This window comes from Conger conger, chromosome 14, assembly GCF_963514075.1.
Source record: "Conger conger chromosome 14, fConCon1.1, whole genome shotgun sequence".
NCBI lineage: Eukaryota > Metazoa > Chordata > Actinopteri > Anguilliformes > Congridae > Conger > Conger conger.
Window position 1 is genome coordinate 24,379,332 of NC_083773.1, and position 14,929 is coordinate 24,394,260.

Sequence of the window (14,929 nt, forward strand, 5' to 3'; positions counted from 1 at the left end):
ATGAGTTCCGACCACTGGCTGATGTGATTTCAGTGAATTAAATGCAGACATTGTGAATCTGCACTGGAAATGCACTCAAATGACTCCATGCACAATGGAAAAAGCAGCAAGCTAATGTTACATACCAAGCACACGCCAAGTCCCTGGATCACGGAAGGATGGTTTATGTTGGGTGCCATTTTCCCTCTACACGCCAAGTATATTTTTAATCAAGTGTTTTACGGTTATGCTTGGAGAGCATGTATAACGGCATAAAATGGCATTAAAATACCGAATGTTGAGTTCAATAGTAGTCATAGATGTTTTATGTAGGATGGCATTAGCGATGCCAGATTTCTTTGCTCCACAAGTATTGTTGGCATGTTATTAATCACATACAAACAAATCTACAGTGCACTGTAAACTTGAGTGAGTTTATTAATCTGGCAAGTGGGCCTCCCTTCTTAATATTTTCCTTAAAATTAAACTAACCATTAACAATGTTTTTTTTTTTTCTCTCTTTAATTATGTACAATGGCATCATTCATGTTTTAGTGAGCAATCTTACCGGTACTATTCTCCTATGGTTTTTTGTGAAATGTTATTTGCCTCCATAAAAAGAACATAAGGATCCTACTGTGTCCCTTAAACCATCATGCTTATTAAAAAGCACTCATGACAGAGCTGTTGCAGAGGCAGTGTTCTCCTTGCTGTAAATCACACAGGTGTGCTCGGTTTGTTTTTATTAGCTGTGAATGCTTCAGGGTGAAATATTAAAGACCACATCCAATCAAACACCATACATTCACTCACACATGTAATGGTGTTTAGTCTTTTCTAATCATTGTATTTATATGTCAACTACCCCCGTTTCCCCAACTTGTGGACACCTAGTGATACTCAAACTCCTAAGAATCGCTGATTGAAACGGCTCCATTTGATATATCTTTGATATATCCATGTGATGTAGCTAGGTATTGTATTACAGTGAAAACATCATAAAATATCAGCAAGTAATAAGTACATCTCTTCATTAAATACACACTTTTCAAAACTACCAAAATGGTAAATGGTTGGCATTTATATAGCGCCTTTATCCAAAGCACGGTACAATTGATGCTTCCCATTCATACACACTTGCACACCAACGGCAATTGGCTGCCATGCAAGGCACCAACCTGCTCGTCAGGAGCATTTAGGGGTTAGGTGTCTTGCTCAGGGGCACTTCGACACAGCCCGGGCGGGGGATCGAACCGGCAACCCTCCGACTGCCAGACGTCTGCTCTTACTGCCTGAGCCATGTCGCCCCCCAAAAATGACTGAAAAAAAACAATTGTCCAACTATATGGCATGTAAATGATGAAAGAATTGTTCGGGCACAATGGCCAACTGGTGCAGTCACGGTTAGACAATAATATGCTGTTACAGTAAGTGATCCAGTCTGTGCATTAGATCAGCAGCATGTGAAAAAAGGGACACATTAAAACAGCGTCATGGGGTTTTATGAGGGTACGCTATGGGGACGGATACTGTGCGTTGGTTTTCTCTCGCGCACACATTCGCCGTAGGATTTCCTTCCCTTTCCCCCTCTACCGAGACTGCGCTTGATTTATTTCACCTGACAACTTATTTCACATGCACTGTGACCTTTTATGAGCCTCACTGAGGGCTCCAAATGTCAGTTTACTTTCCTCCGGCAGGATTTTAAATCAACGGGGGATTTAAAACCTAATTCAAAAGAGACATTTTCAAATGATATCCTTTCTGCCAAAGATCTACAATCTCTTTAGTCAGCAAAGCGGATACGGCTCTGGTTGCTTGGTTGTTAAGATACGCGGCGGGTTTTAAATATTGCAGAGCAAGTGATGTACTGTAAGCCAGCAATGACAGAAGATGGAGTCGGTTTGAATACATACAAGATTATATGCTTTCAATTTCCCAGGGGCTGGCTACAATTTATAAATCCTACCCCAAATCTCCCCACATAAATCCCATTTGTTTCAAAATGCCTAACAGCGATTTAACAGTACATAAAGTGTTATGTACTTCAGTACATAACAGATTTGACTTATAAAAAATACATCTAGAAGACCCAAGTCTGGCTAATTGTCTTAATTAGTTATATTAAACTGATATTAAATATTCACCAGCTAAAACCCCCAACAACTGTATGAGCTGCCTTCTCATCAATTTTAAATGCTAATGGTCAAATAAAATGTTAACTGTCAATCAAACTTGAGTGACTGTGTACTTTACCAAGGGTACCCTTCAGGAGCACATGCAGCAGAGATGGAGCAGCAGGTATTTAAGAGAGAAGAAAAGTGCTTATGACTGCTCTCATTTGATTACATCTGAGTTTCTTTGAGGCTCTAAGCACCTGCTGGACATTCATAGATTATAAATACACTGGCTATGAAACTGTACCAGTTAATTAAAGGATACCTTTACAACAAGCCAAGCATTACACATTTACATTCTGCGTGTCTGATACTAGACAGATAGATTGACGGATAAAATCTGTTGTGAAACAGTCCATTTCTCTTGGAGTAGTCCACTTCGGTTTGGCTCACCGATTCAAATTTTATACTCTTGGAGGAACAGGGGTTAACAGTACCACGACCTTTCAGTCCTGCATTCCACTTGCGGCTTTGTGTTCACAGCAAAACGCATCACATTCGCCCCAGACCAGGCCGTTTCCCTAACGACGACGCAAACACACGTGCGCACTCCTGCAGGGTACCAGCGCAGGAATTCCGCGCAGCTGGCTTTCATTTTGAGCTCTGGAAGTCAGTAAGTGCACCTTTGTCTTCATGGTGCTGGTAAGTATTACTGCCGTGGGCTGTATCTGGGGCCGGACTGTGTTTACTGGCATGTTGGGCTCATTTCCCCCCCCCCCCCGGTGGTGTTTCCGCCACTGAGCCCTGTAATCAGGGAGGGGGGGGGCACTGTGGAGAGGGATTACTGCAGGATGATTGGGAGACGTGGCCGGACGCTGACCTGAGTGAATCGCCACGCTGCTCCTGCAGAAGGGATAAACCTCTAAGCCCGGAGCTTCCTGCTCCCGCAGTGGACCTGCTGATGCTAATCTGAGAGGAGGGCTGCTCTGACGCAGCGTTCCACTGAATCATCATCATAACCTTCCACCTTCCAGAGAAATGTGTTCACCTGAATCATCATCATCATCACCTTTTTACCTTCCAGAGAAAAGTGTTACACGCTGCTCATTCCACAATTATGAGCCGTTGTTTAGCTCAGATGTTAACTGGCTATTCTAAAATGGAAAAGTCAGGCTGCAAGTCGAATTTAATAACAATAAAGAATAATTCCTTTAATTTATGTCGAGCTTTTCTCACTAGCCGGTGATTCAAAGTGCTTTACAGTGATGAGTGATCTCACCTCAACCACCAGCAGTAACATAAAAATTATGTTTTAGGTGCATGAGCCTCGATCATAAATACATAATGATTTTCCACTGAAGTAAAATCTTTACAGTTTTCAGAATTCAAGAATGAAATCAAACCAGATGACAGACAATAAATAACATAACACAGAAACATAACCTAATAAAATACATCATCGTCCACTTAATCAAGAATTCCTAAAAATATTCATATCAATTTACGCTTCTGACGTGCCAACCCTAATGGGGACAGGACAATCCTGATGAACAAGTGAATGCGTACTGGGCCTCAGTTAACGCTAAGAAACATTGACTCTGTTAACCCGTGTTTATTTTAGGGCAGGCACTGCGATAGGTTAGGGTTTTATTGCGGTGTTTTTGTGAAATGAAACGGACCGTAGAGTAAACTGAGACGGGATAATGGCGCAGTGTGTTTATAAGGTGCCGTGGAAGTGAAGATGAAGGTGTATTTAGAGAGAGCTGGTTCTCAGTGCAGGTCTCGGGAGGCAGCGGGGGACAGCGGCAATGACTCACACGGCCTTCTGCGGGGCTTTGGAATGCATTTTATAAGCACTTGTGGCAGGTCTCTAAACCGGCTGGGAGAGATATGTGCTCAGGGCCGCGGCTCCAGACTCTGGGAGGAGCCGGGAGTCGCAGGCAGCCATTTTACACGCCAGCAGGAGGCAGTGTCATCGCGGGACGCGTCGTGTGACACGGGGGCACAGTCCGAGGTAAATAATCACAATCCGAAGCGCAGTGAGCCCAGCAGAATGCTTTACGGTGTGTGAAAACACGAGAAGACACTTCTGAACTTAATCAGCTGTTAACGTTCACCACTCTTTTCCACATCAAATCCTGCCCGCTCACATTTTTCAAATGTCGTATCCTTTATGGCTTCTTTTTTAGCTGTGGAGGAGAGAAAAACCAGGCTTTCTAATAGCTTGCTGCGAGGCACGCAATACCACGGTATTTCGCCAAACATAAAAACAAACCAAGTCTGCAGACCTGCAATGCACAACTGTATTGTAAGACCAGCTCTGCGTATAATTAGCTAGTTACCGTAAGCAGTTTGTTTGTACTGTCATAAACAGTTTCATCATGTCAATCACGAGGAAAGCCAACAAAAGAAAGGTGGTAATTGAACAAAGACAGCCGCGAGTATTTAGTTACCACCACTTTAGCGTAAACAAATTAACAATTGACCTGAAGTACACTGCATTACTTAAGAGATACTGGCTACAAAATCTGGGCCAATCAGACCGAAGTAAAGAAAATATACAGAATCTTACCAACATTGAGATTTAAAGCAGGGGTTTGTACATGCAGGCACAAATTCAAGCCACACCTCTGACTTTTCCAGCTCACAGGTGTCAGGGTTTACCTTCTACCTGTGCGAACGGGAGCCCAATACACACCACGCAGTCGGACGACAAAATACACCAAAACGCAAAGCACCGGAGCTGCACTCGCTGTGTACGTAAGAAAACACATCCCTCTAACACGCACGCACACACACACACACACGCACACACGCGCACACGCGCACACGCGCACACGCGCACACGCGCACACGCGCACACACACACAGAGCTACATCTGCCGACAGTGTGCACGACAAACACACAGTCCTCTGATACATACACACACACACACACACACACACACACACACACAGCTGCAGCCACCTTTATTAACACAGTCAACAGTGTTTCCATCTCGTTGCAACACACGACCGCTGCTGCTTCGAGCAGGTCGGGTCAGCGCCATTTTGAGCCGGTACGCACCCATAGCCTGCGTTTAAATGCAATCAGCTTCCATGTTATTGAGTTTCCGGAGGCAATAAAGCGCTAATTACGTTACAAATAGCTGAATAAGCTGGAGCACCATGCAGACCCTCTCTCCACACTTAATCACTGTAATTATCTCATATAGTGCTGTGGGGCCTGCAGTCTGCATGCAGGTAATCAGACCAGCCTGCCCAGTAATGTCTACACAAGCGCAGGGAGCCACAGCCTTACCTGGTCTCTGGATTGTAGCCCAGGATGTAGAAGAAAGAGTCCACCCGGGCCTTGAACTCCCGAGCAGCGAATATGTCGGAGAAATGGGCGATGCTGCACTTTCCCCTGGAACACAAACGAGAAAAAACTACCTGAAAGGGTGTCCGCATCTGAACGCAAACAGCGTACACAATAAGAGGTTATGCCAATTACCCAGCGCTGGGTGAACATTTGATGGCAGACATATTATCAATCTCAAAGGAGGGCCCGTGAATGTGTAACTGAACTATCCCAGGTAGTGTGCTGGATGAGCAGGGGCTCCTGACGCACGGCCAGTCACCCTGGGTTCTGTGAGCAGGGTCAAAGGGCGCCCCTCCGCCCCGCTCTGAGCACGGTGACGGTACGCAGAGCCCCGGCCAAAACAAGCACCGCACCGTGCAGCGGGACCTGCTCAACACATACACATACCATTCTCCCTTTTCCCCTCTCCCCCAAACTGAGGAGCGCCCAGCTCCATGTGGATAACTGGGAATACTGTGGAGCGCCCAGCACCATGTGGATAACAGGGAATACTGTGGAGCGCCCAGCACCATGTGGATAACAGGGAATACTGCGGAGCGCCCAGCAACATGTGGATAACAGGGAATACTGCGGAGCGCCCAGCACCATGTGGATAACTGGGAACACTGCGGAGCGCCCAGCACCATGTGGATAACTGGGAATGCTGTGGAGCGCCCAGCACCATGTGGATACTGGGAATACTGCGGAGCGCCCAGCACCATGTGGATAACAGGGAATACTGTGGAGCGCCCAGCACCATGTGGATAACTGGGAATAATGCAGAGCGCCCAGCACCATGTGGATAACAGGGAATACTGCGGAGCGCCCAGCACCATCTGGATAACAGGGAATACTGCGGAGCGCCCAGCACCATGTGGATAACAGGGAATACTGCGGAGCGCCCAGCACCATGTGGATAACAGGGAATACTGCGGAGCGCCCAGCACCATGTGGATAACAGGGAATACTGTGGAGCGCCCAGCACCATGTGGATAACAGGGAATACTGCGGAGCGCCCAGCACCGTGTGGATACTGGGAATACTGTGGAGCGCCCAGCAACATGTGGATAACAGGGAATACTGCGGAGCGCCCAGCACCATGTGGATAACTGGGAATACTGCAGAGCGCCCAGCTCCATGTGGATAACAGGGAATACTGTGGAGCGCCCAGCACCATGTGGATAACTGGGAATACTGTGGAGCGCCCAGCACCATGTGGATAACAGGGAATACTGCGGAGCGCCCAGCACCATGTGGATAACAGGGAATACTGTGGAGCGCCCAGCACCATGTGGATAACAGGGAATACTGTGGAGCGCCCAGCACCATGTGGATAACAGGGAATACTCAGGAGCACCCAGCAAAATGTGGATAACTGGGAATACTCGGGAGCACCCAGCACCATGTGGATAACAGGGAATACTGTGGAGCGCCCAGCACCATGTGGATAACTGGGAATACTGCAGAGCGCCCAGCTCCATGTGGATAACAGGGAATACTGTGGAGCGCCCAGCACCATGTGGATAACTGGGAATACTGTGGAGCGCCCAGCACCATGTGGATACTGGGAATACTGTGGAGCGCCCAGCACCATGTGGATAACAGGGAATACTGCGGAGCGCCCAGCACCATATGGATAACTGGGAATACTGCAGAGCGCCCAGCTCCATGTGGATAACAGGGAATACTGCGGAGCGTCCAGCACCATGTGGATAACTGGGAATACTGCAGAGCGCCCAGCTCCATGTGGATAACAGGGAATACTGCGGAGCGCCCAGCACCATGTGGATAACTGGGAATACTGCAGAGCGCCCAGCTCCATGTGGATAACAGGGAATACTGTGGAGCGCCCAGCACCATGTGGATAACAGGGAATACTGCGGAGCGCCCAGCACCATATGGATAACTGGGAATACTGCAGAGCGCCCAGCTCCATGTGGATAACAGGGAATACTGCGGAGCGTCCAGCACCATGTGGATAACTGGGAATACTGCAGAGCGCCCAGCTCCATGTGGATAACAGGGAATACTGCGGAGCGCCCAGCACCATGTGAATAACTGGGAATACTGCAGAGCGCCCAGCTCCATGTGGATAACAGGGAATACTGTGGAGCGCCCAGCACCATGTGGATAACAGGGAATACTGCGGAGCGCCCAGCACCATGTGGATAACAGGGAATACTGTGGAGCGCCCAGCACCATGTGGATAACAGGGAATACTGTGGAGCGCCCAGCACCATGTGGATAACAGGGAATACTCAGGAGCACCCAGCAAAATGTGGATAACTGGGAATACTCGGGAGCACCCAGCACCATGTGGATAACAGGGAATACTGTGGAGCGCCCAGCACCATGTGGATAACTGGGAATACTGCAGAGCGCCCAGCTCCATGTGGATAACAGGGAATACTGTGGAGCGCCCAGCACCATGTGGATAACTGGGAATACTGTGGAGCGCCCAGCACCATGTGGATAACTGGGAATACTGTGGAGCGCCCAGCACCATGTGGATACTGGGAATACTGTGGAGCGCCCAGCACCATGTGGATAACAGGGAATACTGCGGAGCGCCCAGCACCATATGGATAACTGGGAATACTGCAGAGCGCCCAGCTCCATGTGGATAACAGGGAATACTGCGGAGCGTCCAGCACCATGTGGATAACTGGGAATACTGCAGAGCGCCCAGCTCCATGTGGATAACAGGGAATACTGCGGAGCGCCCAGCACCATGTGGATAACTGGGAATACTGCAGAGCGCCCAGCTCCATGTGGATAACAGGGAATACTGTGGAGCGCCCAGCACCATGTGGATAACAGGGAATACTGCGGAGCGCCCAGCACCATGTGGATAAAAAGGAGTACTGTGGAGCGCCCAGCACCATGTGGATAACAGGGAATACTCAGGAGCACCCAGCAAAATGTGGATAACTGGGAATACTCGGGAGCACCCAGCACCATGTGGATAACAGGGAATACTGTGGAGCGCCCAGCACCATGTGGATAACTGGGAATACTCGGGTGCATGGAGGAATGCAGTTTCCCCTGGAAGATGAAAGGAAGACGGGGTTTGTGGACCGGGGATTACGACACCACCAGAGCCCTGTAATAAGCGGAATCAGAGGAGTCCTGCACTGCTGAGGCTGCAGTTAATCTGCCCTGGAATCAGTGCTCCGGTGACATGTTCTGAACAACCATGATGTTACCAGATGGTTTTCATTACGGGAGGGAAAAATATTCACAGGGGAAAAGTCTGTCTGTGAAAGTGTATTGGGTTTCGAGCTCGGGCTAAACCACAACATTCTACTGGTGCTTAACTGTGTCAGGAAAGGCTCGGTTTTTATTTCACACTTTGAGATGTGCAGCACCCTCATTTGGCCAGCACATACAAACTAGCATTGCTGTCATTTACACTGCAAAGCTGTTCATTAGCTAATGCTAAATACCCACAATGTGGAACACACACAGCTAAAAGAGTCTCTAAGACTGTTACCTAGACCCTCCCCCCATATTCCTGCTTTGATTCTGTGACAACAGAATGATTCTTATGTAGGCAGAGAGAGAGAGAGAGAGAGAGAGAGAACAGATAGAGAAAGAGAGCAAGAGACAAGACAGATGGGAGATACATACAGAGCGAGAGAAACAGAGACATAAAGATAGAGAGCAAGAGAGAGAAACGGAGACATACAGAGAGAAAGATACATATATAGAAAGAGAGACAAAGAGAGAGAGAGAGCGAGAGCAAGTGTCGTCTCAGTGTTACCTGAGAGCAGCAGCGTGGTAGGTGTCCACATAGTCGGAGATGAACAGCTCTCGGCTCTTCACCACCGGGTCAGTGATGACCAGCTCCCGGCCTGAGTCTGCAACAAAAGATCCCCACTCCACATCACCATCAAACACACATTACTGTGTGCTTCTATTCCAGTACAGCCATTATCACACAGGGCCCCCACTCCAACCCCTGTGACTGACAGGTGATTGGGCCTGTCTGTGAAGATGAATGACCTCCAACTCTGTGTGCCTTTATCAGCTTTCCGCCCACAACTCTACTTCCCAAGATGCAGTACAGTGAGCGAGCGGAGGAAGTGCACCTCGCTGCCGTTAACATCCTGTCAGCCTGGGAGGAAGGGAGCGTGTCAGCGCAGGGCGAGGGGCGTAGGCCCTCACAACGCTGCTCGGATATCTGCAGGGGCCCCCGGTAGCACGGGCCCCTGATAGATAGCACTGTGTGCAATTTACTGTGTGTTAACATAATGTTTGGAGAAAGTTATCTGGGGAACAGAGCATTCTGTGAGGCATCCTCTGCCAGGCTCTCAAAATGGCCGCCCAAAAGTTTTTTCCCGTCCACGTTAAGCGAGTAACGGACAGAACACTGCGACCCGCCCCTGGCTCCAGTGAACCCTGGTTTCTGGACAGGCCCCCCTGGCTCCAGTGAACCCTGGTTTCTGGACAGGCCCCCCTGGCTCCGGTGAAGTTTCTCACCGTTCTCGTTGTTCCGGTCCTGCACCAGGTGCTGGTATACGGAGTCTGGGACCTCAGACTGGCGGTAGTACCACTTCACGCTCATCAGCAGATGGTCTCGTTTACTCTGGAAGACAGAAGGAGAGAGAAAAAAGACCTAATAAAATAAACAGACATTTGTCTCTTAACAGTGCAGCAAAATTGGTTTCTTGGCAAACAAAGTGGTGTTTGGTTGCTTTACGACGCCTGTTCCCCCTGCCAAAAGCACTCCGTGCAACCATGTCAATTAAAAAGGGATTGAGACAGCCGTCAAAGTTTCCTGTGCATTTTAATTGAAGAGAAAAGTACAGAGCTGGGATATTCAGATGCGATATTCAGATAATTCCAGCATTCCCTACAAATTCCCCAAACAAGTTTAAATGGACTTGGTAACTTTCTGCACACATAAATAAAAACCTGGCTTTATTCAGCCAGTGAGATTGGGGCTTGCTTGCCTAAGTGATGGTATCTGGAACACTGCCATCCACTGACAGTCTGTGGGACTGCATCTAATTGCAAATCAAACCGAGCACTTGCAGTTCCTGCCAATGACCAGCGAGTGACAGCACTGAGTCAAAGATCTATTTCAGAGACACCAGAAAGAAAAAAAAGAGCCAAACCGAAAAAAAGGAATCTGTGGAAAAGGTGTTTTCATTAACTGACATGAAATATTTATTAGCCTTCCACACAAACCCGGCTGGCTGTTGGGAGGGCTTAAAAGAACATTAGAGAAACCTCAGCTTGGCGTGACGGGGCAGTGGAGCCCTTGTTCGGTGGCCAGGAATCACAGCAGTCTTTTAAAACGACCGTGGATTACAGCCCTCCATGCAAAGCGCGCCGTGTCAGCCAGCCAAGAGAGAGGGGAGAGGGGAGAGCGGAGAGAAAGTTTCATTTTTCATTTCAGAAGGATTTCCTGCAGCCCAGAGCTCTCTTCAGGCATCACAATAACAGCTTTGACTATTGTGCCATTTGCACAGGGAGCAGAGGGCTTCTGTTGAGTGATTTAAAGGCATTCTGCACTCCTGTTTAAGCCAGAGCTGCTATCTCTTCAAACACAGCTCTGTGAAGAGAGGGGGCGGGGCCAGGGGAAAAGGGCATGATGGGCCGGGTCCTGGAGGACTCTCTGTGTGGGATTTATGAGGACAGGTCAGCCCTCTCCCTCCTCACCTTTAAACAGCGCTCACGCACACGCCAGGCTAATGCTGCGTATTTGCATTCAGAGCCATACAGGACATTTACATAACAGCAGGATGTCTGCATCGCAGGGCTGGATTATTTGCTTTACTGGATAAATGTCTCTTCAGACAAAAAAGGGAAAAGAAAAAACCATGTTCGGGTTGTTAGGTTAGAACACCCAACAGTCAAAGGCGAGATGTCACACAGGCAGACAAAGATGTACACACACACACACATACAGACAAACACACAGACACAGACACACACGCGCACATAGACATACACAGACACACAGACATGCGCACATACAGACAAACACACAGACACAGACACATATAGACATACACACAAATACACAGACATGCACAAATAGACATGCACACATACAGACTTACACACAAACACTCAGAGACACACACACACACGTATATAGAGACACAAACACACACACATATAGACAGAGACACACACAGACACACACAGCGATCTCATAACGGCCATCTGCAGCTCTCTGTTGGGCACACTAATTACACCTGACTCTCAGATTTGAGAGATGATATTTCCGTCACTCTTCTCCGCGCTGAAAAGCGGCGGTGACAGCGAGGCACTTGTCCCCGACAGCGGGATTGCCAGTTCCATTATCCCCCCCCCCCCGCTGTCCACCGCTTTATAATTCAGCGCACAAAGCCCAGCTCTCCATGCGTGCTTCTGGAGAGGGAATTAATGGCAGTTCCACAATTAACGCTGCGCTACATTCCACGCCGTTTCGGAGGCGGGAGAAAGCCCTCGCGGGCGGAGCACATGCCGCACTCCAGCGGGCTTTCGCCAATGCGACCGCGGGAGGAGGCGTTACCACGACGACACTCACCCCCACCCAGCGAAAAAAAAGAAAGGTTCTCATTTTTTAAAAACTATAAAGCTAAATCAATCTGAAACCCCCTGACCTTTCTTTCACTAAATCCAGCCACTGGAAACGACTGTTTCATTATTAAAGCCTAATTATGTTTGCATGCTGCACGGAGCAGATCATTGCACAGAATCACATTATGGAGGTAAGTACTCTTAAGCAGAGAGGATAGAGCGGGAGGCAGGCCCATTACAATGACAATGCTGAATTGATTAGCGCCGTTCCCAACTGCATTTAGAGCAGGAGCCTCCCCTGTCCCGCCAAAATGTCACCCCCAAAACCACCCTACCACATACCTGTGACCAGATGAGAATCAGTTGTGTTTTTTCCTTTATAAAATAGCCCAAAACAGGCCCTTGTAGCCCTTGGATTCCTGTAAATTGGAGTCCACCTTGCGGTCTTTCAGGCAGTGAACATGTTTGTCTTCGGTCCCTACTGGTCGTCATGTTCTCTGTGTGTGCAGCTAACCTTGTGTAGAAGACCGTTAAACATACACAAACCTGACCTGGAATTGCATATTGCTCATTTGGCTTCAGTTTGAATGAATAAATAAATAAAAAATAAGGAGATAAATGTCCAGAACCAGCACTAAACAGACAAAGACAGAATGGAAAAAAATTAATAAAAAGAGAAACGGGAAAAAAAAAAAAAAGAGAAAAAAATAAATAAATAAAAAGGTACCCCCAATTCCAGGTTAATCTGCACTCTGCCTGCGCTTGGTGTTAATGCATCACAGTTCCACAGCAGCGGAAGGAATAACGCTATTCTGGCACTTTCTGAAGGTTTGTGGCCCACAGGTGAGACCCACAGGCCTTACCAGCAGCGAACAGGGGGTTTGAGGAGGTTAAAAGGGGTGGGAGAGATTCAGACTGGGGCTTTGAGCAGCGGGGAGAATTCACTCTTCATGAGGTTACAGGGGGGATGCAGAGAGAAACACACACCAGCTTTCATGCCTCACAGAAAAAAAACTGCCCGTTGAAAAACTGTGAAGGCGCCCTTCCCGACAACCCAGGGAGGATCTGAAATGTCTGCTTAGAAATGAGCCCATGTGTGGACCAGAGACAAGACACTGTGGCTACTGTGCTGCATGCAGACTCACTCAGGAGAAATCGCTCGGTCCCACTGTCAGTGAAACGTCCTGAGATACGGTCTGCGTTTCTGCGTTCTGATGAAGACCACGTTCTCGCTCGAATGCGTTTGGTCATTTCGGCAGCGCTCGGGGTCAGGAAAAGCGTGTTCATCGAAGATCGCAGCAATAAACGCCGAGCTCTGTTCATTGGCAGGTGCCGGCAGTATCTCTGATTATGTCATGAAAATGGAGCCTCAGACAGCTGGGCTCTGCTTCTCTTCTACAGCAGGGCTGCACAACTCCGGTCCTGGAGGGCTAGTCTGCGTGCAGGTTTTTGTTCCAACCAATAACCTTAGTTTTATTTTTATTTCAGCTCTGTAAAACTGTACAGGTTCACTCCTGTACGTAAGCAGTGTACAATCTAAAGGATACACTTGCAGTAGCTGGTGCTTGTACAAATGTCAGATGAAGGCATGATTGAGCTGGAATTGAATAAGCACAAGATCCCGAAATAGATTTGCCCTGATTGTACACCTCTGTTCCATGAGAAAATGAACCCCTCGTGACCCCCAGTCTTGGTAAAGGTCGGTGTAACGCCACTTCAGTCAGTGGCCTAAGAATAACAGAAAGTGTGAAACTGGTGAGCTCTGGGTGATTCTGCCGGCCCTGGGGGAGGGCGGCGGAGGTGGTTGGACGCAGGATGGCTCGCTCGGCCGCTAGTCCTGCAGAAACAGCCCCGTTCCTCTCCTGCTCGGGTACACATTAACAGGAAACCTCTGTTTATTGTTTGTTCCCTCTCTCTCCATTTCTCCTCTCGGTCTTTCTCCACCTCACTCTCTTCATCTGTCCACCTTGCTCCCTCTCTCTCATCCACAGCCTTGTAATCATGCTTATTACAGGAGCTCTCGCTACCTTGCTCTCGAGGAAATCGCTCACGTCATTAAGGGCTGACAGGAAGCTGGCTGTCGACCTTGATGAAGGACGGGGGGAGGGGGGCGGGGGGGGGGGCTGCCGGAGCAGCGTAATTAAATGAAGCCCAATCGCGCTGAAGCCATGTAAGGAATAAAGCACGCACTCTCACTTCCCGCTACAGCCAGTCTCCTCTACCTTCTCCCGCGCAGACAAGACGTGTGAATCAAAGCCATCTGCTATTATATGAACCGCAGCGCGGACGCGGAAAAGGACGGAACCACCTACGGACAAAGACATCGGCCGCGAATGAAAAACACGACGCGCGATTAGCGGGAGCAGACGGAAAAATGTGTGTGGCGGGGGACTGGCGGGGGGGCCGGGGGAGGGGGGGGGTGATGAATCGGCTTTCAGAGTCGTCGGCTCTCCTCAGTCCTGCCTGCCTCAGATACAACACAATAATCAAGCACCGAGCCGGCCCTGTGATCCAGTGTGTGTACTCTCTAAGCACTTCCATCTGGGGCTCAGCTAACCATGACAGCCAGCCCTGCACCAGGCCAGCACAGCTGCGTGAGAGACACAGGGTCCCTGTGAACACTGCCAGCTGTGTGACACACAGGGTTCCTGTGAACACCACACAGCTGACCAACAAACAGGCCTCTGAGCTGGGCTCAGTGCACTGAATGACTGAGACCAGCAAGAATGTGTGTCTTTTCCTCAAAACCGTCTTCAGGGGGCTCAAAAATGCGAAAGGGAAAACAGACAGTGGAGTACAATACTAAATTAATTTTCTCCACATACCACACCTTGCTGGGGAAGGCGGTTGTTTGAGAAGGCTTATGACGAGGCTCACGCTAACGACACTAAACGAGGGTTAACCGCATGTTCTTCGGCACCCTCCACAGCTGCTCACTTCCTCCCTCCTCCAATCA

The 14,929-nt window shown here is 48.8% G+C and overlaps 1 protein-coding gene across 4 annotated transcripts in view; it reads right to left on the minus strand.

The window, feature by feature from the left end:
* The window catches only part of rerea (arginine-glutamic acid dipeptide (RE) repeats a), a 179,546-nt gene that overhangs the window by 49,082 nt on the left and 115,535 nt on the right, over positions 1–14,929 (minus strand). For all 4 annotated transcript variants that reach the window (XM_061219707.1, XM_061219706.1, XM_061219709.1 and 1 more), the window contains 3 exons: positions 9,919–10,024; positions 9,200–9,296; positions 5,398–5,502 (listed from right to left, as the gene is read on the minus strand). In XM_061219707.1, coding sequence (XP_061075691.1) covers positions 5,398–5,502; positions 9,200–9,296; positions 9,919–10,024 — 308 coding nt within the window. The remainder of the gene's footprint in view (positions 1–5,397; positions 5,503–9,199; positions 9,297–9,918; positions 10,025–14,929) is intronic.